At 40.4% G+C, this 25,498-nt stretch overlaps 2 protein-coding genes across 2 annotated transcripts in view; one reads left to right on the top strand and one right to left on the bottom strand.

The window, feature by feature from the left end:
* The window catches only part of TG (thyroglobulin), a 149,973-nt gene that overhangs the window by 89,554 nt on the left and 34,921 nt on the right, over positions 1-25,498 (top strand). The window lies entirely within an intron of this gene.
* On the bottom strand, positions 22-22,123 carry SLA (Src like adaptor). The gene is made up of 8 exons (XM_057429807.1): positions 21,913-22,123; positions 16,918-17,012; positions 11,126-11,225; positions 7,257-7,343; positions 5,846-5,949; positions 4,677-4,808; positions 2,687-2,819; positions 22-1,739 (listed from the first exon to the last, which is right to left on the bottom strand). The coding sequence occupies exons 2-8, from the start codon at positions 16,976-16,978 to the stop codon at positions 1,520-1,522; spliced, it is 837 nt and encodes a 278-aa protein (XP_057285790.1). The 5' UTR covers positions 16,979-17,012; positions 21,913-22,123; the 3' UTR covers positions 22-1,519.

The raw sequence follows: 25,498 nt of genomic DNA, 5'->3' as shown, positions 1-25,498 counted from the left end.
TCTAAAACCAACACAAAGTCATTACTGGATATTATTTTAATGAATAAATACAAGTCATGACTTGACTTAAAAATCTGTAATGCTCCCCATATACATTTCACTGGGTAAAATGCAGTCACCATAACATAGTAATGATCAGTAACAGTAATGGGATCATATAAACACCTAGAGTTCCTGAGTTCATCTTGCTTTGTGGTTTTCAATGTTTGCCAGTCAAATTACATTCATCCATAAAATTCTGAAATATGTTTAAACATGCTGTGAACTATTTTGATCTCTGAATCTGTCTTGCTAGTGCAAATGATATGATAAAAGATCTAAAGGGCACACAGATTTGTACTAAGAAGTATTTACAGATGATACATATATATGTGTATGTATAAACCAAATTCTCTATCTTGAAACCTTCATTACTCAACTCTGTGCAAAAAAGGTGTGACAGAATATTAGATTGGAAAGATCTGGGCTTGAGAACATGGGTTGCAGCATTTTACACCCCCAGATGTGACTACTTGATTTAGAAAACAATCCCAAGTCAGGTTCAAAGGACCATGCTAGCTGCTCCTTCAAGAGCACATATATATAGAAAAAATCTCTAATTTGAGATAACCTGGTTACAAATCTTGACGGAGTTTGATGAAATGTGTCGTTATCCTTTGACAGAACTCTCTTCAGACGAGAAATTGAGAAAACTCTTTAAAATCCACTGTCGCTGATTTGCTCTCTTAGTTTAATTATTAAAAAAGCTGCTATTAATATAAATATTGTACATAAATATGGGGGTGCCTTCTGGACATGAGGTTAAAATGTGGTCCTCTACACATAAAAGGTGACACCTTTACAAGCCTACCTTTGCAGTTAAGCACAATATTACCACATTTTACTTTTCAATTAAAAATCTCTTTGTTGTATATCTGGTAGACTATGAGCAGCTGAGTTAGGCTTTTGCCTGTACTCCCTGCTCAGGGTTAAACAGGAACTGCTTTTCCCAGTGAGTTAATCCTGTTCCTAATTTTATGACCATTTTGTGACACCACAGGCCACTACATTCTCCTTATGGAGCAGAAAAAGGTTCCTGTTCTCATTGTAGGTAGTTCTGTAAAGATAGTTTTCAGCATTGTGGAGAATACCAGAGTAAGACTTAATTTAAGCTCTTGAGCTATAGTTAGTCCTTCTGTATGCAATCACCTTTGTGCAATGCTGGACATGCTGAAGAGTCATCTGCCTCACTTGACTTTTGACTTTGAGTCTGTCTCAGTCTGTTCTGCTTGTGATTAGGTTCTAATATTGGGTGCACTGAGAATGTTCCCAGCATATGCTGTGGATGAGACAGCATCCTTAAGAAGGTCTCTGGTTAACATTCAGAAGAGGAAATGCAGAAGCATTGCCAGTTATTTGGTCATCAGCTGGTGTGCTTCTACCTCTTGGCCTTTGAAGGACTGCAGGACCAAAGAATGCTCTGGGTTTCTCTTTTAACTCCTCAGTTTTGTCTTTTTTTTTCCTCCTGGTTGTCTTACATTTAGTCCTCATAGTATGTAGGTGGTAAGTGAAGGGTACTCTTGCGTTTGCACCCTGTGTATATGAGTGATTGGGCTTTCTTCTTTCTGGTACTTGCAAAAGAAGTGGTGCCATCCCCAGTTAAGGACAGATAGGAAGCGATACTTTCCCTCAATCCATAGCTAAGACAAGAGTCATCCATTGCTGCCAGGGTGCTCTCAGTATCTTCAGTCACCTCCAGCCTTTAAAAGAAGAAAATTTTGTTACCATTTCAGCTACTTGAACTGAGACTATTAGTATAATATTTACAGCTGTTAAACCAAATTAGGTTAATTTTGTTGTATAAAAAAATTCCAGTCCCATAAATCAGCAGATATTTCTGTCAGTGCTTTCTGAAACAGTCAGTACACCAGAGGTATCTTAGTATCTAAGTATTTTTCTTCATCTGAAAAGGAAATAACATCTATATACTTTCTTTCTTGTTAACCTGTAGGAAAAATGGCTTCAATACTGCCCTAAATTTTCTTACGTTTGTAAGCAAATGAATATGCTTTGCGAAGGAAGGGTGGTAGAGGGAAATTTACACTTCAAAAAGAAGAGGTGCTGTTGTTTCTGAAGGTGGTTGTTTCACCAGCTTCTGAAACCTGACCTACTTTCTCTAGCTGCAGTCAAGACACTAGAAATCTTGAGAAACTTGTGGTGGGCTCTGTATTGAGAGACATACAGCGGGAAAGATTTATACCGGGATGTGCTCCTTGAATGTGTGCTGCTTCTTGGATGGCCACCATGTGAACAATGGGGAGCCATTTCCAACTGTTGGAGCTCACCTCTAAGACCTTACATGTTACTGTGCCATTGGTGGTGGGTCTGGCTAGGCTTTATGGCCTGGATCTTACTCCTGCACCCTTGGTGGAGAGGACTCATGAGTCCCAAAGGGACTGCTTATGTGGCCACACTCTTGCCTGGGTAGGAAAAATGATAGTTAACTATGCTTCCAAAGTTAGACCAAGAGCTGGACATCCAGTTTTCATGGGTTAACCTGCTGTCAGCAGCTTTGAAGAGTATCTGCTCTTTAAAACTGCTCTCAGGAGAAGGAAAAGGCTGCTTCTCCTGTGTTGCAAGTACAAGTATATACAAGGCTGGAAAAGAACCCTTGTTGTTTCTGGCAGACTGTGTTGTAATGTGGTACCTGTGAATATTTCTCCAGTTGAAGTTTTTATTCCGCATCACCACAGGAGGAACTTGGTTCATTACGCTGTTGTTGTTAGTGGACTGGGTAAGACAAGGTGTTGTAAGGACACAGCAGAGACCATCAGCAACTTCTGAAGAGGGAAATGAATACACAGTTAGTCTTTTTTCACTGGTATCTTCACTGTTTTCTTTTCCTGGTGCATAAGCAGTTTTGGGCACAACAGTAGGAGTCAATAAATTGTGTGTTCTGAGCAAGATCACTGTGACATGTTCCTCATACCTTTGCCTTTTAATTTATCATGGGACATATGTACCACACTACAAGTGAGAAACTGAGACACAGAAAGATAAAGTGACTTGCCTGAAGTCTGGAAGGAAGCCTGTGACAGAGCAGGGACTTAAACCCAGGTTTTCTGAGTCCTCAGTGAGTTCTGCTTTTGCCTCCCATTGCCTCAGCCATGCAAATAGAACATAATTACTAATCCAACCATTCAGGTTGGATTGTATGTGCACTATTCTGCTGTGGAACACAGCTATGGAATGAATCATGGTTCACATGTAACTTTCATCTAAGTTCCTTCTCTCTTGCCTTCTCCTTGCTCCACTAGGAACTTTGCAAACATTCTTCTGCTCAAGTAGAGAACATCATGGCTGAATGCTAGTGTTTTACATCTCTGAGCCTTATTTCAAGGTGAAAATCTGTTATCTTGTCATTGTGAGAGGTGGAGAGCTAAATCTCACTATGTCTCCTCTTACACATATAACTCAAGTAAAAGTTGTTGTAAATTCTCCTCACCCCAAAGTTTAGCTTTTGACTGTTTGACTGCTTCTAAATAGAGAAAGGTGTCAGCTAACTAGAGTGTAAAAAATACCCAAACCAATATCCTGTAGAAATTCTGTTTATATCATTGGAGTTCAAAGTTTCTTTTGCATGTTTCGAATATGAATATGGTTTTTCTCCCCAGTTTAGCAGAATACTCTTTGGCAAGAAACTTTTTCATTTACCTATGAAATATGCAGATATGGTAGCTTTACGCTTGAGTACCCATTACTAATTAAAGCACAGAACCTATTGTTCTTTTGTAGCTTTTATGCAATTAACCTATTGCAATCTTCCTTCCTCATTTTAAAATGTTCTTATTTTAATGCGTGGTAGCTGCAGCCACTTAATTGTGTTGTCAAATTATTTCTCTGACACAGGTTAAATTGTCATGAATTTAGAGAATTGAGATGGGTGTCATCCCCTGGACTGATATTAGTAAAAGTGACAGCTCAATCTAGATTGGAGCTAACAGCTTGAGTCCCTCGAGATATCTTCTGCTGATAAAATCCAGCCATGCTCTTCTAAAGTAATAGGGAAGAAACTAACAACATTTCTGAGAATTATCTGTTGCAGATAAGGTTGTGTGATTTAGTGGTTCCTAAGAGAAATGTGATTGCAGAACCTGGTCTTGCATGTACTAATGCTATCTGTTTGTCTATATGGTAAATAAGTAAATGGAAGACATGTCAATGCTGGTAAACTGTGGCCTTGGGACCCAGAACCATGACTTGTATCTGCACAGTATAACATTTTCATACGCCCAAACTATTGAGTTTAGCTGTGCTCCTAGAGGACTGGGTATCCCTGTCCTGTGCTAACCTCCAAATTCTATTTGAGAGTTGTCTAGCAAGGTTCTAGACACTAGTGTTCAGACCAAGCAGTGTTATCGACATGGCCATCCAATATCATATTCCAATATGGGTAAAGCCTATCTGTCTTTATTTAGCTGACTTCTTGGGTTGATTTCAGTGGTACTGTTAAGGGTAACATATTTTATTTAGGATAAAAAATAAAGTGAAACATATAAACCAGAAGTTTTTCTATTACTTGCTCTGTGGCAGTAGTTGCAAGTCTTGGACAAAGGCAAAACTTCTTGTTCTGGATCTTTGATAGATAGTTTTACAGTTACCAGTGGGAAATATGTCTATCCCGCAGTTCTTCTTACCTGAGTAGTGATTCACAAGGTCTTCAAGGCACTGGAAGGTTTGCCGTGGAGAGATGTAATACCAGTTATTTGGAAGGCGGAAGATCCTGTAATGTTTTACTTGTCTGTGCCGCACCGACAAGGAATATAACCCTGGAGAAAGAGAAGAGCTCATTACACAAAAGTAGGGCCCTAATTCTGGAGGGAAACCAGTGACCACAACCAGATATTAGATGTGGTGCAATGATCCAAAAGGTTCCAGAAAGATCTGGAAATATCTGAGTGGCCATCCTAATTTCTACTTATATAGTATACTTCATATTTATACTTAAGTATAATAGAGAGAGCAAAGGGCCCAAGATCAGGCCCTGAGATCTGGATTGAATTTGGACTTGGATTTTCCTGTTTCTTTGTCTAAAACTATTTGTTTTAAAACTATTGTTCAGCATGTGGTTGGTAAGGATTGAATGTTGATCCTTAATTTCTTTCAATTTAATATAGCTATTATGAAAGTAATTGGCCTGTGGTATGGAAAAGATCAGGGTAGATGTTTTATTAGTCCCTTCTAAATGTAGTGTCATGATATCAGCACGTGTTCTGATGCTTCAGGAAAAGGGAAGATGACACGTTGCACAATGGGAGATGTATTCCCATTGAAGAGCATTGAAATATAAAGTGTGTTCAATAGAGTTCCCAGGTAGCAACAGAGTTGCTATGAAAGTGAAATTGAAGTCATGTCATTTTTTAAAAGTAAATAGAAGAACAACCTGTTTATATAAGAAATTCACTTATCAGCCACCCCACTGCTCAGTGTGTGTTTTATAGCTTCCTCAGGCAATCTTTCATGGACTAAGGCAAACCTGCAACTTTTCCTCCATTTGAAAAGTCCCACTGCATAATAAGCTATGCATGAGACCAAAGTAAATAATAGTGTTTGAACAACCGAGTCTTTTTTTGGGCTGATGCCTGTGGAACTTTCCATGGCCATTGCTAACCCTGTTGCCAGCGCTGACTATGAAGACTGATATGCTGCACTGGGTACCTTTTCCTTCCCAGTACATACATTTTCTGGTTTCGGACTGATCCATGTGGTGCAGACCAATGAGTGAACTAAAGAGCTGTAAAACTGTTAATGTCTGAGATCAACTGTTAATGTCTAAGATCAAGGGGTAAAAATGGTATTTTCTCACCTTTCCTGGTTTCACTCTCTCTGATCATGAAGGAGCCGACCTTGGTGTTGGGTAGCAATAGAAGTTCTTCTGCTTTTTCTCTTCCCAACCCTTCAAATAACCAGCTGTGGAGCAGGAAAAAACAAATTCTGAAGTCTGGACATCAGTGAAACAGAGAGCAGCATGTGGCTGTGAACGTGCAGTGTTAGCCAGGAAAAGTGACTGCAAAAACAACACTGTGGCTTTCTATAGTTATTCTCTCAACTGTATCCAGGCATATTTTCCCAGTTATGGAGAAAATTTTGCTCTCTTTGAGGATCCATTAACTGTGAGACTAGAGAAGAGTGAGTAAGGTTTGGATTTAGAGAAAACAAAACTTTTCAAGCTCCCTTGATCTCAATTGTTCGGGACATATCCATGTGCTATATTGCTGACATATCTGTGGCATTACTTAAATTCCTCTTTTTCATTTAAATCATTTTTTGTTAACCCCCCAAAATGTTTGATTCTATGGTAAACAAACCCATACACAATACAGATATTCTGCTTATGCTAAGGGAAAAAACAAGCAGTTAAGTAAATTGGCTTTGTGGATAAGGGAAAGTGGAATTAGCCCTACTGATTTTCACCATAGCTTGATGCACTGCTGTAGACACAGGTAGTGTCTAACTGTGTAAATGAGCTTCCTCAGCTGGTGTAGGTGTTACCAGCACTTTATTTTAAAGTTGTTCTTATGTGTTTCGTCCAGTGTGCTGTCAGCAAAATGGTCTTGGGGAAGCTTCAGAAAGTAGCTTCCATCATAGTGTCTGTGCCTTGTCTTTGTGAAAGCACCTCTATTTCGGGAGGATGTAAAAGCGTATTAAAATTAGAGTACTTTCATAAATCACAGTGAAGTTTGCAGTTCATATGCCAGAAAGGTTTTAAGTGTGTTTAATGTTTTTTTTCTGACTGATGTCTAGGGCAACAAGAAACCTCTGAACCACCCTTAGCTTTTCCAGTGTGAGAGTTTACATTCCTGAATGGCTTATTAGACTTACTATTTGTTCTTTTTGGACTGTTTTTTTCATGGGCAACTCTATCTTAAATTTTATTTTTTTTCAAATATTAAAAATTCTTTCTAAATAGGGTCTTTTTAGTCATGCATTTAAATTAGAGATCAGTCCATGCAACAGAAGTATTTAAAATATATTACATTTGAGGGGTTCTTTTTACCCTTTCCAGCATTTAAAACTAGGATTTTCCTTTTCGTATAATCTAAATTTAGGTGTGGATTTGATGTTCTGAGATTTCAAAGGAACTATTTTAGACTGTCAATAAATTTTTGTCTGCCTAGTCACTATTGGCATTGTTCTGGTTTAACACTGAACAACTGATCAGCGCTGTATATGTAGAAGCATAGTGTTGAAAGGCTATAGGAAATGCATTTGCTTACCCGTGGTAAACCTTTGCTACATATTTTCCTGGAATATAGTTTTCTCGGCCTGTTGTAAGGGAATGGACTCTCCACCAGCCTCCTTCACTGTGTGAAAGCAAGAAAAGGGATATTTTCAGATGTACTTTCAGACTTTTTCCTCATTTTAGGCATTAGTTCAGACATACAGTTTGGCCTGTAACCTTCTGTTTTCGCTCCTGAATCTACGTATTCAGAAAGGGACAGAAGTTTGTCTCATTTAAGATAGTTCCATTTCTAAACCTACATCAGGATTAAATTTGGGCACAGAAACAAGCTCCATTTGTTCCATTGAAATTATGTAAGTAATAAAGTATTTTTTCTGTAGTTAAAAGAGGAAGAGTAAATACTCAGTGGTTAAACCATGCTGTGCTTTGCCTTCCCACAGCTAGACTTGTATTGGTATCCAGGATATCCAGCTTATGGCTGGGTATGCTGTGTCTGGATAGCCCTCTTGTTACTCCTGGAACATCAGGTTAGAGATACTCAGCACCCTGTCTGCCTGGGAACAGGTTTTCAGTCTAACAGGGTCATGCTTTGCTCTTTTCCTTCTGTTCAGTGAGTTGCTGACCAACTACAATAAATAAGATCTCATAGCTGAAACTAGGTGACTAAACGTATGTTTTTTCAATGATATATCTTAGGTTCTTGCTGTGATGCTGAATGGTGGTTTGCCTTTTGAATACCTTAGGAAGGGCATGGTACCACATATATTTCACAGGGATGCTGTGAATTTTAGCAATTAGTGCAAGGATGCTGATGGTTGATGGGCTCTCTACATCTTTTACTGTAAGAGTTTGAATTCAAGTAATACTGCATCTTGTGCTTGAATGCTGGTTTTGTGGACATGCATATTAAATGCTCCCAAATAATGCCTGGACTTCAGACCAGAGTCTCAGTGTATGTCGGAACAACTGAGGTGAAAACACTTATGTTTTACTTTCTGAGTTATAGCTGCTGGGACTTATGTTTTACTTTCTGAGTTACAGCTGCTAAGACCATGATGTATATGCTAAGGGAAAAAGGGAAGTGTCTAGTGCTCAGAGCTGGAAATTTCAGATCCCCACTAGTTTTGCTTGTGGGTTTCCAGGTGACATGAAATGAGTATAAGACGTTTAGGTTATTTGGGGTGTTTTTTCCTACAACTCTCCCAGACAGAACCAAGAATTGCAGTAACAAAAACCCTGATAGTCTCAGCATCTTTCTCTCTTCAAACTAATAACTGCTAATCCTGAAAAATCCCTATGATGATTAAAAGTCTTAAAGCATCACATCTCTCATGGGGCAGGGGCTACTGAGCTTGTGCAGACTGGGGAGATCACTGAAGGACATTTGGTCTGACTACTGCCACTTAAATACAGTTGCTCGTTTGATAATGAAAGGTGCCAGATAAGTGTGAAGAGTGAGACACTGTGCCAGTGTTGCTTATCTAACCCTGCTGAGCCAGAGCAGTCACAATATCTATGAGGAGTTGTGTTTTCTACGGGGAATCCATATGTCATACTCCTGGCAGGACTCGTGGGGCTGGTTGCCCTTACATGTAATTGCTTTGGTAGAAGGCTGAAAAGCTGCCATTGCAAAAGCAGCACTTGCTGCCTGCTTATGCTGTCCTCTCTGTGGAGGCTCTTCATCACCCATGCTGTGGTCATGCCTGCCATGCTGCTCTTCACTTCCAATGCATTTGCTTCTTTGAATTACTTGAGAAGATTATACCTGCAGCCTATGTGCAGCAGGAGTGTAGGCAAACAGTTCCTATTAACATCAGCGCATACCCCAGCAGGGAAGAACAGGTCCTTCAGGTCACTGTGCTTTGCATAGAGCATTGGAGTGTTTTGTCTTCTGTGAACAAGCTGATTCAAAACAGGAAGAGGAAAGTTCCCATCCAGGCTTGCTTTGGCTCTTACTTACTATTAGGAGAAGCTCTTGATCACTGCACAACAGACAAACGATAAAAACTGCTGCTACAGAAGCCTGGTTCTGTTTGAAGCTTTTCATCCAGTAGATCATACTATGCAGCACATGTATGCATATGATATGCCACAGATATAATTCCCATTTATACATGCGTATGTAGTTATGTGGTGTTGTGAGGGCTTGTAGATGATGAAAGCTGGAAGTGAGGCTTTGACCTGGAATTTTGAAGCTAAAGCAATTGTGCCGTGTCGTGTGTGTTATGCAAATTGCAGCAAGGTTTAAAAAGCTTGAAGTTACCAGAGAAGAATTCCCCTGGTTTAGGGAAGCTTTCCATCAGCAGAAAATTTGTCTAGTGGTACTGTGTGAGCCTGGTGACCTCTAGGTTCAGAGAGGCAGGAAAGCACTTTGTCAGTGGAACATAACTGCAGCCGTTCTGGATCAGACCAAAGGTCTGCATAGCCCTGTATCATTGCTGACAAAGGTCACTGTGGGTAATAGTGGCCTGGAGCTGAGTCCGAGGATTCATCAATTGTCTGTGATTCTTTGAGTACTTCAGTTCTCCAACAATTTGATTCCCTCGGGTAGAGAATATTCTTTATGAATTTAGAAATCCCTGGATGATTTCTCCTCTAGGATGTGTCTGATCTCCCCTTGAATCCGTCTGCTCCACAAGCTGCAAAAATGAAGTCTTTCATTTCTGTTTAATCGGTGCAAACAGCGACTGTGGGGCTGAGTAACTTCTAGCAGATCACTGTGTGCCGATAGAAGTTGTGCATAAAAGAATATCGGGGCTGCTGGCTTCCATTTTTCAAGAAGTGTACCCACTCCTGTGCGGCATTATCTGCACAATGCTTAAAGTCAATCTGAACTAGTGCTCTTAAGCCTACTCCCTTTTGGGGCTTGTTAATTATTGAGTGGAACTACCTGGGAAATCATAGAATCATAGAATAGTTGGGTTGGAAAGGACCTTAAGATCATCCAGTTCCAACCCCCTGCAATGGGCAGGGACATCTCACACTAAACCATGTCACCCAAGGACTCGTCCAACCTGGCCTTGAGCACTGCCAGGGATGGAGCATTCACAACCTCCCTGGGCAACCCATTCCAGTGCCTCACCACCCTAGCAGGAAAGAATTTCTTCCTTATATCCAATCTAAACTTCCCCAGTTTAAGTTTTAACCCCTTACCCCTTGTCCTATCCCTACAGTCTCTAATGAAGAGTCCCTCCCCAGCATCCCTATAGCTCCCCTTCAGATACTGGAAGGCTGCTATGAGGTCTCCACGCAGCCTTCTCTTCTCCAGGCTGAACGGCCTCAACTTTCTCAGCCTATCTTCATACAGAAGGTGCTTAAGTCCCCTGATCATCAAATCTTTGACCTTTTTTTTTTTTCTCCCACTAAGAAAATGTAGAATCAATGAAAATACTTGAGAAAGAAAAAAATCCACTATTTTTTATTTTACATTTGTTAGAGTTGCCCTAGGGTGAAATTGTAAGACCTCATCATAAAGAGTTGTTAAGGAAGAAAGATGAGAGAGAAAACAAGTCAGAGAATTGACATAGAGAAATTCAGATAAAAAGTTCTTTTTCCATGTGATTGAAACTGATCTTGCTCTCACTGCTTTCCACTAACATGGGGGGATACTTCCTCAAAATCATTTTTCAAAGCAGAATTCTTTTTTGAGTCCTACTTTAGAACAGAGCCTGAATCCAGCTTCAGAAACCGGGTCAGAAGAATGCAAGGATCAAAGAACAATCTGAAACCCCAAATCCTTAAACTATAGGGTAATTTGCACCGTGACTAAATGTCCTTCCTTGCAAATTCAGAACTCAGTTCATTTTGCTGAAGTGCATCCAGTTTGGACAACATGCACATAACAGAGCTTTGCATCAATTGTAACAAAACCTGATTTAAAGCCAAAAAAAGGGGTTAACTTACTCTGATAGCACACGTAGTTTTTCCCCTACATGAAATATAGGTTGGCTTATGTCTGATGAAGGATAGTCATAGAGGACAGCAAGGAAATCACTCTCCTGACCTGTTAAAGAAGAAAGAAAATGTCACTTAAACCAAGATAGAGCTCTGAAGCAGAAATGGATTTTTTGTTATATATGTTACTTTTTTGCATGGTAGGTCAAATGGGGAAAAAAAAATCTCACTCTGAAATGTCACTTGATAAACATAAAGAGCTAAAGATGAGCCTGTAACATTATAAGAATGTGAAGATACTAGAAATGAAGCAAGTCATTTGGTTAATTGTAAGCAACTAAATTTAGACCTCCTTTTTTCTAGTAATTACCATATTTAAAGGACATATTCAGTTTGAAACTAGAAAAATTAGTAAGCATTTATAGTATTAGGAAGTAACCCAGTTTTGTTAATGCCCCTGTCTCTAAATGCCTCCAGCTGCAATTTTGAGCCAAACCGATGCAGTACAGTTGAGGAAAGGAAGATGCGTATTGAATTTTTCCATTGTTTAACACCACTGATTGCTTTCAAAGGTCTGAAATTAGTTTAGATCAAGGACAATGACAGTATGGCCATTATTGCCCACTTCCCATCACTTAAAAATTAGCTTGATGAGCAGCCAGCATGCTTTGTTCTTCCCCATTGAGGGGGAGGTAATAACTAGGGGTAGCACGTGATGCCCTTATCTTCAATTAAAGAAGAGCAGCAACATGGGTGTTTATAATCAAATCATTGTACAAGCACAACTTTCAGAACTGAGATCAGTAAAGGATAAAATGACCTTTTACATCAGTTGGGATGACTCTGGGCCTTGCAGCATTGTGTAGGACACTTGCTGTTCTCCTGGATTTCTGCAGGATGGAGGAGGCACTCTGTGCAAGATGGGAACTACAAAACCATCAGGAGCTCCTCATCCAGCAGGAGCCTATGGTGCCCAGTAAATGCATAAGTCATGGCAAGAGGGATTGCACTGCCTGCATTTCTCTTGGAAGCGAGTCCCTTCCCTCTGCACATCGCAGTATGCTTTACCAGCATATGGGGAGACAAAGCTTTCCCTCTGCTTCCAGCAGGTTCAGCACATTGTTCCTTAGTAATACCATCTAAGAGGATGTATGCAGAGATAGTTTGATTTAGGCACTTGGCCTCTCTGTGCAGCTCAACATATGCAAAAATGGAATGAACTCAGGGAAGGAAAGAATGAAATTGCCCTGAGAGATAGACACACTGCTGTATCTCATATTTTTTTTTGTTTAATATAAATTCCTCATCAACTTGTCTTTAAGGAAGACAATTTAGGGAAACCTAGAAGCATCATCCTGGATGAATGCTGAGACCGATTCTGTGTTTTGAGCCTCTGTCTCACAGGGCCTTACAAATAGCTCACAGTGATAATAATGCAAGACTGAAGGAAACATGCAAGTCTGCAGGAAAGAAATAGTTTCAAGAGAAAAGATTTTACGCTCGTTATCCTTACAGCAGTGATGATGACAATAGAAATGTTACAGAAAATATTAGGTTAAAAGGAGTGTTTTCTCAGTTGATTTTGTGTAGCTGTTTGTTATGTTATAGGGGCCTGTTTTATGCAAGGTAGTGGGTCATTTTACCTTAATAGTCAAACTGACTGTAAGCATTTTGTCTTGCTAGCCTTTACCCATTAAAGTAGCCCCACAATACAGTAAGTGAGCATCCTTATGGATACATAGATGACTCTGGAATAGACATTTTTCAGTTTGAGAATGTGTTTAGTATCAGTATTGCTATGGTTTTCCCAGTTGATTAGTGTCACTGAATTAAACAGGACTAGCCCAGTACCTTTGTATTAATCAACCAACTGCAATGATTAGTCTACTATAACTTGTCATACAATTAGTTCAGCTATACTGAAGAAGTTCTGTGCTAAGCATGCCTTTGTTTGCTTCCCTGTTCTGCACTAAAAATTAAGAGACACCTTCTCTGTCTATGAAACTGCTTGGTACCTGAAGCTAACAAGACCTAAGTATTAGTGCTTTTTCAACAAAGCAAGATCTTTACCCAGGACTACAAGAAATATATGCCAGAAGGTATGCTGTAAAAACTGCAGAACAGGGATAAAGTGCCATTGCCTAATTTCTCATAGCAAACTGTTAGGCAGCAGCTGGAAACAGAATGTCATTTTTTTTTCAGCTTAATGACAATGCCTTTAGCAGTGATTTTTTTAAACTTATGTTGTTTATTTATAAGTGTTTTTTTTTTCCCTACTAAAACGGTGGAAAACAAGTGCTTTTCTGCTCTCCTTCCTTGCGTACCAGTGTTTTGCATGTTGTCATGCACTGAAGGGTATATGATATTTTCTCTACTCTGGAAAGATCCGGGTACTTTACTTACACTTTCGTCTTTATATTAGTTTTTGTTTCAATTGTGCACGTGAATTTGTAGTTCTGAAAAGGAAGGTATTAATGATAGCGTTGTCTACTGCATCCATGCAAACATTACCCCTTAAACTGCATGTACTTATATTAGAGTGAAAGTAAAAGGGTTTTGTACTACCCAAGACATTCCAACCTTCTCACTTTAACTGCTATTTAAATCAAGCCTCTCTGGGTGTTTTTGGTCATGTAAAATACCCCACCGCTCTACAACCCCACCACTGGACCACATTTCACCGAACCCATACTAGCTCCTTTCAAACACAAAAGCCTTGAAATGGGGACTAAAGAAATGACATTGTTTCTCCACCCCCAAATTTCACAGTGATGTAATAGATTTGATCTGATGAGCTCCCCACACTTTTAAGTTGTAATAAAAAATAGAAGGCTTGCCTGAGTTGTCCTAACAGAGCCTCTCCTCTGCAGGGTGAGTGTAGGTTACATCTCAAGTGGAACAATTCAGAGTGGAAAGATCAAAGCACACTCATTTCCACTGAATCTGGGTGTTAAATCTGGATGGGTTTTTTTTAGGAGTAGCAAATGAATATGAAATACATGCTAGCTCTGTATTTCTGCATCCCTGGATGTCTTGCAAAGTGTGAGACTGAACACTGCATGCTTTAAATTATTCATTGTGAATGGACTATGAAGCACTGTAAGAGAGAAGGGAGAGCATAGGCAGAGTGTGTACCAGAGAGGGTAAAGCAGGGCACTGGTGTGTGTCTGGGAGGCTGTCTCTATAGCAGCCATAAGGTGTGGTTGCAGAATCACACTGTCATACCCAAATTAGATCTAAACCAGCTAGCTTGGGAACTGAGAGTTATGCAGGTGCACCTCAGTGAGGATTAACCCTTGATTCACAGTCTAAAGGGAGGAAAGAGGACAGGATGGGCTCACAACCCCTGATGACCCCTTGCTGCTGTAGCTGCTCTGAGTACCTAGGTTATGCCAGAGATGCCCTGTGCAGCCATATTGGGAGCCTAAATGCCTCCTTGGGATGTGCAGCTTATGCACTGTTTCCTTTCTCAAGAGCAAGACTGATGCACTAGAGGTGAAGAAGCATGTTTTGCTTTCAGCGCAGATCTCGGGCAGCACAAGGTGCTTATAGGGGTCTGAAGAGCACATTCACACTGCTTTTTCTAATAACTGTTAGGACTATTCTAAGTCTGTGGATTGGATCCTCCACCTCAATTAATGGTGGTTCTTCATGGCCTGGGGGAAATCTTCAGTGTTTGGAGATGTAATTTGGAATTTGATCTGATCAGGAAGACAAATAGATACAACCTCATTGGATTAACCCCAATATAAACTTTAAGTACCAAGTTCCTTTTCTAAAGTCTGTTTTCATTGGGTTTGGATGACAGTACTGATGTTTGTATTCCCAACTTCAATTAGCAACATTTAAGCCGTTACGAAAGATGCTGGTCTGATCCAGACTAAGAGCTGTGTAGGCTGTTAACTCATATAATCTTAGAATAGTTTGGGTTGGAACGAACCTTTAAAGGTGTCCAGTCCAACTCCCTGCAACGAACAGGCACATCTTCAACTAGATCAGGTTGCTCAGAGCTTTGTCCAACCTGATTGTGATTGTTTCCGAGGATGGGGCTTCTACAAGGCAACCTGTTCCACTGTTTCACCACCCACATTGTAAAAAAATTCTTTATTATATATAGTTTAAATCTACTCTCTTTTTGTTTAAAATCATTACCCTTTGTCTTATTGCTACAGGCCCTGCTAAAGTCTCTCCCAATCCTTCATATAAGCCCCCTTAGAGTATCAAAAGACAGCAATAGGGTCTCCCCAGAGCCTTCTCTCACTATTTCTTTAAAGAAAAGGTGTTCCGTTGCTCTGATCATTTTTATGACCAAAAAGCTGCTTGAACATAGGTATCTGGTGCAATTTCAGGTGTGTGAACATTTGAGACATCCCTACAGCCTTGGTAGACGCCACTGCAGCTATGGGAGACTTGTTCCCTCTCCACGTGGCAGCCAAAGGTCTGGCAGGATCTGACATAGCACCTTTCCAGATGTGCTAGACATGTAGAAAAGTGCAAGTAGATGGAGCCCTGAATTCCTAAATGGGTAGTTCCCCCATGTAATTCCTGTGCTGTCAATGTTTGCTGACTTATGTTTCAGGGGAATGTTCTGTTTACAGCACTAGAAGCAATGCAGTTGGCTTTAACCTTGTTAACTCCTGACTTTTAGCAGGAACAATTCAAACTTGATCAGAGCTGTGGCCATGACCCCTCACTGCCCTGTTCATCACCAAGGCCCTGCTCTGAGTGTGTGCATGTCTCTATCTTGATGGCCATGGTGTTTGTGACAGTAGTTGTTGGGAATGTCAGCATAAAAAACCCCCAACAAACTGTCTATTCATGTTATGGGCCTCTGTACTGTTTGGTCTGTGCTTCATTGCCCATGTCAGCTAGTTCTCGGCTATGCCAAAAGCAGGGCTGGGTTCCCTTCCAGCACTAATGTAACCAAGCTGATTCCCTATACTTACAATGATGAGCAGCCCAACTGGACCACCTTTCATGGAAAACCAAAACCTTTGATTAATGCCTTCTCCCTCTAATGAAACCCCCAAAACCCCAAACAATCAAAACTGTTTTCTCTTCCTCACCTCTGGGGAGTGATGTACTGCAGCCCTTGTACCCACTGTCTTTTGTATCATGATGTGAGAGCTGGGGCTGCACTGACTCCCCACCTATTCACTGGTAGTTTGGAAGCAGCAGGTCACTGACCTCTACTGCAGATACATGACCTCTACTGGCCTCGGGAGGGGGCTTCACAATCTGAGTTTTTCACATGTGGATGCAGAGGGTAGATGTGTTGCATCCTCTTTTGGCAGCTCAGCCTGGGAAATGTGTGCTTTGGTATAATCTTTATTGATAAACCTAACGACAAGTTGGCTGTATGCTGCTTTTAATGCAGCTGTCTAAAAGTGCACTTCAGGTTTAGTGCAAGCTTAACATAAAGGTTTTTTAACCTTAAATGAAGCAATGCGGAATTTCAAGAACAAGTTTGTATAAAATAATCCCATGCAAGTATGTCAAAATACATTATTTCTGGTTTCTGAAGCGGTGCTTCAGTGCTTTCTGGATTGGAAAGAAAGTCTTTCAAGGAGCACCAGCAAATACCCATTTTAACATTTGAGGGTTTTAATTAAACTACTTCTTGGAAAAAGAGCTTGAACATACCTAAAAATAACCACTGTTTCATGGATGCCCTCCTTCTCTCACAGCAGTCTTGCACTTGCATGCTTTAACTACGTCAGGCGGACGAAGAAAGACGTGGAGGAATGTACCAAGTATTTTGAACATCTTTCTCTCTTGAAAGAAATTAAATGCATGCTTACCCATTTGGCTCGGCACATTTGTCTCTTCGGAGGCTCTTGGTGTTTTCATGGTATTTCCCATTGCGCTCTCTAATTCCGTCAAAGCTCTTTCAGAACTAAATCAAAGGAGACATTGAAATGAAGCATCAGCAGAACACCTGCTTTGCCGACAGATGAGAAACGACCTAGTTTGGGTGTCTCCGGTTTTGTACAGTTTTGCTTTTGAGAGCTCTTGTGTCAAATTCATGTGAGAGTTTTACATACTTGCTAAACTCTCACCACCCTGGTGCTTTTATCAGGGGAATAGCAGAAAACCACAGCTAGGGAAGTCACTCAGAAGAACGCAGTGTAGTAAAAGTTTCCGTTACCAGTACCTCAGCACAATAGGAAGTCACAGCAAAGCCATGCCTGCACAGTTTCATACACAAAATGTTCTTTTCAGCATTTGGAGCTCTGAAGCTACAAACAATAAAGCATAAAGCCAGTGGTGAAAATTCTTGTCTTTGAAAGTGTTGGTGGATGTGCAGCAAACAGGATCAGAGAATCTTGGAGCTAAATATTGTGAGAGGAAGAGTTCCTTCTCATGGCTTTACCCTACCCATCCTTCTCTTCAGAGCTCAGAGAAAAAACCCGTTGGATGTGGAAAGTGTCTTATGCTATGGAGTATTTTCAGAAGCACAGGGGAATAAGCTGTATCTGCTTGTACATTAAAGCAATATCACTTAACACCACTATCTGATAGGTAATTATTTTAAACATATGTCGGTTTACCTATGAAAATAAGAACAGGAGCTCCAGCAGCATCATGTGGGTATTCTGCATCTTTCAGTCTTTTCTAGCTTAACTATTTCAAAGACAATTACTGCCTTTGGAATGCTGCTTCTTACTTACGACAGGCTGGAACCTGATGGTGCTAGCCGGAGAGGTGTCTAACCTGAGAAGCAGTACTGCTGAAATCAGTAAGACTCTGTTACCAATTGTCTTATTCTAAAAGATTGGCAGAATTTAGGGTATGGCTTAATCCCTTAAATTTTTGATGTCTTACAGTGGGTATAGGAAGACATCCTACAGAATAAAATGCCGTTTGAAAGAAAGAGAATTCATCTCGTAGCGAACGCAAGCAGATCAGTGCTAAAACAGATGGTAATGCACAGTTTGACTCTACCTCATCTGGTTTCCAAGCTTCCTAGTTCTTGTTCCCAAAGGCTTTTTGCTAGAAGTCTCTATTTCATTGGCCAAATGGCATGTTACCCCATCACTGCACTCAGGAGCTAGCCTGTGGCACATCTGTAGGATGCAGCTGTGCATCCTACATGTCTTTCTGACAAGTGTCTGAAATATGCTTTCGTAAGAACAGAAAACTGTTTCATGGCCTGATATAAGTAGTCTAGAAGCTGAATAAAAAAAGCAGCCTTAAATTTAAATAAACTATTTGGGTACTCATATTTGAATAAAAGGGAGTCTCAATTAAAAACAAAATCATTCTCTGCTTAAATGCACCTAAGATTCTGAAACTGAAATCAGAATTCAGAATTCATTTTGGCAGGCACTGTGTACTTCCAAGATTATATTTCTTGAACTAATTATGAATATATGTTTTGCAAGACCTGATTTGAATTTCTTCAACATTTTTCTCTGTTGTAACCCATAAAGAATAAGCATAGGAATAGTGCAGACAGTATTTTGGCTACAGATACAATGAATGTTCCTGGCTCGTGTTCAACTTAGCCAGCAGAATTTCTTGGGCATGGCAGTAGAGAGCTCAATAGGGCTGAAAAAGTCAGCCAGAGAAGTGGAATAAACACCTTGAGAGATAACCTCTGCTGAGCTCTGTGCTGTAGTACCTGCATTTCTGCAGCACTTGAAAAGGGCAGTTCAAATCTGGCTCAGTGTATAGTAAGCAAGCTGCAGTTACCAAAAATGTAGTGCAGTTCCAGACAGGTGCCAAGCGTGGCAGCATAAATACCTTATGCCCATCTGTAAATTTAACACATGCAATTGTTATTTAGATGAGAACAGTGCTTGAATTTTGTGTCACAAAAGTCTGAAAAAATAAGAATAAAAATCCTACCTCTGTCTACCTACCCCTTTATTCCGGGTCTTGGTATTTGAGAGCCGGCCATCCTACTGGCGACCAGACTCGTGACAGTGCTTTCAAGGGCTTTTTTTCCTACTCTTATGATACCGTGGGCACAGTTTTTAGGTGTGCCTGAGTCACTTTGGAAAGTGATGGGTAGCTTTTGTACATGATGGAAAGACTGTAAATTTTACATCACAGAAGCTTCCTGAAAGCACGGCATATTTGAACAAGTCATCTTCATTTTCCTAGATGGTATCTAGGGGTCAAAACTCCAAGCATTGTTTTAAAAACAACTAAAGTGGTTTTGAAAGTTTGCTTATGTGCAGTTTGTAATCAAAACACTTGTTATCTGTTGGACATGGATGAAGTACTGGGCAATGGGCATGTGCCTACTTTTTGCAGAGCACATCCAGAAGTGGCTTAGCTCACTTATGCCATACCAACCATCACTCTTCTCAAGGGAGCTCTGAAGTCAACAGCACAGAGCATGCAGCTCAGTGCTGCTACTTTAGATGTAGAAGAATCTGGCTTACAGAAAATACAAGTGTTATAAAGTAGTTACAGGAACAGTGAAGAGCAATGAAGTTTTGGTCTTTGACGTCACTAGCGTGACAGTTTGCCATGTCTCATTACATTTTCCATGCTGTTTTACTGCCACTAATTATCATTGGTGGCCACATAAAGTCTTGAAAGGAACAGAGAGTTCAAGATGTTCTCTAGAGTCATAGCAGAAGTGTTCAATAAAAGTAAGCAAATGGAAAGCTGTGATCACTGCTGTTAATTCACTTATCCAAAGTGATCAAAAAGAAAATGATAGATATCTGACTGTTTTACCACCAAGGCCACCCGTCATTGTGCATTTGAGCTGAGAAAATGTGTCTATAGTCCAGTCAGAGGTGGTGGAGTAAATACCCTGAGGTATGGCTAAACTCTGCCATACGAAAATTAGACGAAAATGGAAGAAATTGGGAGTTTTGTTTGAAATGGAAAAGGGTGAAAGCAAAACATTGTTTCTCCTTGGTCACTGTCAGTGGTGTGTCAGTGGTTTTAGAGTATGAATTAGTATACTAACTATACTATTCTATGATTCTGTTTCTAAAACAACAGTGTACATGACTCTACATGCGTGATAGAACTTAATGCCTTAAGTAGCTTGTGCTTGCGTTGAGTATTGGCAGTGCAATACAAATCCATTGTATCGCTAGATGATAAACCATGGTGGTTTTCTACAATTTTGAGATACTCTGCAAAAATGGACTTCCAGGAAACTGCCCAGCATCTTGTGGCCAAGCTGATTTTTTTTTTATCATTTAAATCAATAGTGGAATAATATCAGTGTTATAGATGATACTCTTTTGAAATGGGGAAGCTGTTCCAGGCACCGCATCTCACTTAAAGTTGGTGGCAGTTTGGGATGCGAGTAGAGGTGGCAACTGTGTGTTATTGAAGCAGATAATTATGCCAGATCCAAAGAATATCATTCACCGAGGGAGATTTGGGAGGAATTAAGGAGGAGTGGTAGACTCTGAGCTCACCATGTCTATCAACCCAAAGCCCAGCATGGAGGAGTATAGCTGCTGTTCAGCTCAAAGGAACCGCTGTGCTGCTGGGCTGCAAACCAAACTCTACCTGCAGCTCTCCCCACTCATAGGCCACCTCCTCGGGCTTGTGTGGAAATATGATTTTAACCATTAAGTTCACATTTGCAGTCTGCTGTACTTTGGTCCTTTCTCCTCTTCCCTTTCTGCTTGTGCAATGCTGCTTAAGGAAGGCTGGTTCCTGCAGCCATAGCTGTTGCAAGCACACAGCTAGTGGGGTTTAGTGATCTTTACTGCTTTATTTTTGCTGCCAAAAGGAAGGTGTAGAAGCACTAGAGCCCCAGTCCTGCTTTGTGTCCCATTTGTCAGTGGCAGAGCTCTCGGCAGATATGAACTCTTTACTTGTCACGACTGGAGTTTCACTGACCTATATCGTGTGTCCCAAGAACTTGTGCTATTTACACCTTCCATTCCTGCGTGCAGCACATGTAGCAAGAATTTCCTCTCACTGAATCTGTTCTCTGAGCAAACGTGCTTCTGGAGCAGTTAAATAGCACAGCACATAGGAGAGTGCATTGCTTTGTGAGAACTTTGTCAAAGTTATATTTGAAATGGTTGAGAAATAATAAATGAAATGGAAATAATTAGAGAAATAAAAAGGCAAGGTAAGCACCTGAGTAAAGCCCCTCTTCCTGGAATATTGCAGACTAGTAAAATTAGGACATTCATCATTGCTGAGGTGTTACACCCCATTTTTTGTAGCCTGATATTTACATCTATACCATCAGGATCTTAGAATTTAATTCTCAATAACATTCACAGGTAATGCCTTGAAAATGAGAGCACCGGCATCCTTTTGTTTCTCATTTTGGGGGGAAAAAAAAGGCAGCTTAGATTTCAGAAGCTGTATATTCATTACTGAATTTCCCTTAATTTGTCATTAATCAAAATGAGCATCCTTTCAGCTCTGAGGCATTTACACCTTTGCACTTAAAAGAACAAGATAATGCTGTAATCAAGGTAATTCACAGAAACATGCAACTACCAAACAACACAGAAATACCACATTATGCAAACTTCTAACACTGAATAAAAAGCCCACTAATCTGTGGGTTTATATTTTGAGTTATAGTGCAATGCAATTTGCTTCAGCATCAGGTCCTATGCATCTCTCTTACTGTAAGCTTTCAGCAGGAATACTCCTTGTCCCTTCTATCTTTAGTACCACTCCTTATGAAAAGGATCAAGGCAGGCTTGATTTCTACCTGTGGTGGTACTTGAAATCCATGGTCTGAATATTGTCATTGTCAATGAAATAGAACTCCCTTTTATATAAATAAAATTGAAACATTTGGTCCCATATGCAGACAATCTAAAATGTATCAGAGCAATGATTACCTTTAAATGCTAGGCATGCTATTCCAGGTTGCAGTATCTCTCATAAAAGCCGTAGTCATAATACTGCTCTCATGCTGCCAGCAAGGTTTAGCTGATCAAGTCGAGGAGCAGCCAGTCGAGTGAGTGTGTTGTGAAGTTCACGCTGTCATGTAGAGCAGCATTTGCCAAACAGGCCACATACTTCCTCTCTGAGAAATAAGGAAGGCTCAAAGTGTTTGCAACAGATGAGGTTCCTGTTGCAAGTCATTACTCTAGACACTTTTTATCGGTGGGCTGAGAAAAACAGGGAGGTTTTCAAAGTGTTGCATGGCTGGTTTTAGCAGATATAAAAAAAAAAAGAGCAAAATAATCTGTTTTACATTATCTACACAAAAAAAAAAGGCTTCTTTTCCTCTCCTTTTTGCTTCTTCCAAATTTATCTGGTACTCTTCAGTCCCCAACTGTTTCATTTTAAGTAGCTTTGCTAGTTTTTTTTCATACAGACAGGAAGAGGCACAAAACTTTGTTTTGTTTTCCACTCTTATTGAGCCTGAATGGGAATGAAAGGTTTGCTTAATTCTTTACTTAATTTACCCAAAATACCTCTGTCTGCAAATAATTGAAGCGTAGTATCAGCATCAGCGATGAAAGAATATGGAGTGAAAGCCTGTCTATAAAGCACATTTTCATATCAGTTGTACAAAGTACAGAAGTAAGAGCCTCAGGAGCTCTCATCTCAGTATCTGAAATCACACAGGAATATAGTACTGCAGATATGTATATAGAAGTCAAAGGGATTAAGGTTTGCCCTTTGCTTTAATAATTAGGATGTGATCTGAAAAGCTCATATACCTTGTTTTGTATATTAAAATTACAAAACCAAACCAAAGCAAAGCTAAAACCCAAACAAAATGCAGCAAAACCAAATAGAGTTCCTACTTCACACCAGAATAGCTCTGAGTAGATGCTTGTTGTAATGTCAGTGTGTTCGATGATGAAAACTAAAGTTGACAAGTGTGGGAGCCATTGTGTAAGTGTTATTGGAAGCAAGAGACACTGTTCAAATTCCCAAAGCTGTGCCAAAACTTGGAACTGTGGTAATTTCAGGACAACATCCTTTCTTTTTGATGGGCTGTGCTGGCAGTCCTCATTCTGAAGGGACTGGAGAGCATTTGGGAATCTGGATAAGGAAATCGGTCTACACCACACAGCTGTAATAGCATTATAGGCAATCCTCTGGGGAGCTGGTTTTGCCGTAATACCCCAGGATTATCCCCAGCAGCTATAGTTATATTTTGGTGGTTTAGGATCTTATTGCTTTCTTCCAGTCAAAGGGATGTGATATGCGTGTTCCTTAATGTCATTCATTGAATGGATTTGCAATGTCTCTGGAATTCCTAAAAGATCACAGGCTGGGGGTGTCTTCACCACACGTGGAAACAGGCAGGGGGAGAGTTTTGCCTTTTCATCATCCTTCTCACCAATGTCTGCCTTTGGCAGGCTCTGATGGTCTTTGTGCTTCAGTAAGAAGTAAGCTTGCATCCTAAGATGAACTCATGAATGGGGCAGGTGTCAGACTGAGCAGGAAAGATTGGTCATGCTAAAGAGGAGATTGTACTTGCTTGATAGAGCATGCTCCACTGGAAACACAATAAATCTCATCCACAGTTTGTACCATGCTTGTAAAGGAACAGATGAGTTCACAGTGGAGGGAGGTAAATAAAATTCTCCATTTCCATGTAATTTCTGCCTGTGGCTATTTATTCTTGTGTCATGATGACAGCTAGTTTACGCTTTCAGTCATTCAGCTAATAACTTGGTTTAGATGATAAGATAATTGATAAGCTAATGTTTACATCTAAATGGAAGAAAGTCAAGTAAGGCTTTATATGTCATCTGAAAAGTATTCATATCCTGTTGTTCAAGTCACCAACCTGACACAAGCCTTCTGTGAGTTACCTGAGAGGAGAACATTGCATTTGCAGGGCTACCTCTGATTATAACAAAGAGGGATTTGCCAAGACTTCTGTGTGAAAAGAAATCTTCAAAATTTCATTTTTGATAGAAGAGAGAAAACCCTCCCCTTCCCCCCATTTTAGTCTGGAAATCACTGTTCTAGTAGATGGTTATGGAGGAAAAACTGTCGCCCTTTCCATTGCTGGACTTACCTGCCAATTCCCTGTCACAGTCCATGTGCTAGTGTTTGCCACGTGTCTGCCACATAGCTCCTTAGCTGTGACAGAGACTTCTCGAGTTGGTCCGAAGGTTTTCTACTCCTCCATGTTCTTGAAAACAGACTTGGTCTGGAAGCCTGGGAAGCTGACATTAATGTCTTCACATAGAGCCCTGCAGCTCTGGTGTGCTGTTAAGCAGTTGCCACTCTGTAGAATTAGATGCCTAAAGAAGAGCAACGAAGGATACTGAAAAACAACTCTGTAAGAAAAACCCCCAAAGGCTCCAAACTGAAAACAACTTCAGAAAATACTTTAACTCCAGTCTTTTAGAGGCTAATCTGTTAAACTGATTGGAAAGAAGAGTTAGCTGGCACTTTGTGCTTATTTGCGGGGAGAAAAAAACAGGATATGAGCAGACTCTTCAATCTGGTATTAACTGAAACTTAAGCTATCCCCAAACAGAAATAAGGTGCAATTTTCTGTCAGTGAAGTGGTTGTCTTCAGGCTCAAAGTGCAGAGGAGAAGATTGCGGTACCCATTTCTCAGTGTCTCTGAGCCCAGCTTAAATGCTTGATTCAAGAACAGGCTTTAGTCAAACACAAGGTGTGTTTAAGTGATAGGAAGCACTTGAGCTCAGCAGTCAGGAAATGGAAGAGCCTTGGCTATCCCGGAGGTCAAACCAGATGGCCTGACAGATATTTCTGGCTGGGAACTGTATGTATCAGAGCCTGGAGAAGTGCCTGTCTTTAACAAATAGAATAGTACCGTAGAGATGGCTCTTTTGGGAAAGTAGAATAATCAGGGCATTTTGTTAGTTTGACCGTTTTCATTACATACTTTTTGATCTCACTTTTTGGGTAGTGTTACTGTTATTGCCGTTTGTATTGTCATAGCGTGCTTCGGGGCAGACAGAAAACCTACTTCAAAAGGAGCCTGCAGCCTTGCAGCCATCAGAGAAACTGCATTAATTTGAAGGCAGTGCATGTGTCAAAGAGCTGAATATGGCTCAAGCAGGGTTTTCAGTTTCGAGACAGGTTGGAAAAATCAGAGGTCACGATGTGAGGAGAGGAAGATTTTGGGTTTACAGAGTGTGGGTGATAAAAACTAGCTGCAGCGAAGTTTCTAATCATTAGATCTGTTGTGAATCAGTTTTGAAAAGCTTTGCAGAAGTGAGTTTCCAGAGCAAATGAGGAATTAAAAGACATTCACCATGGCAGCTTATTTGGCAAATGTATTTTCCAGGTATGTTGGGAGACAGAGGTGCGCTTGCAGTAATGTGGTAGGTTGACCTGGCTGGACACCAGGTGCCCACCAAAGCCACTCTATCACTGCCCTCCTCAACTGGACAGGAGAGAGAAAATACAGAGAGGCTCACGGGTTGAGATAAGGACAGGGAGAGATCACTCACCAATTACTGTTATGGGCAAAACAGA

Source organism: Pezoporus wallicus, unplaced genomic scaffold (genome assembly GCF_028554395.1).
Source record: "Pezoporus wallicus isolate ANWC-B61680 ecotype Strahan unplaced genomic scaffold, APGP_CSIRO_Pwel_v1 contig_7545, whole genome shotgun sequence".
Taxonomy (NCBI): domain Eukaryota; kingdom Metazoa; phylum Chordata; class Aves; order Psittaciformes; family Psittacidae; genus Pezoporus; species Pezoporus wallicus.
Note: the sequence above shows the minus strand (reverse complement) of the source record. Positions and strands in the feature narration are given on the sequence as shown.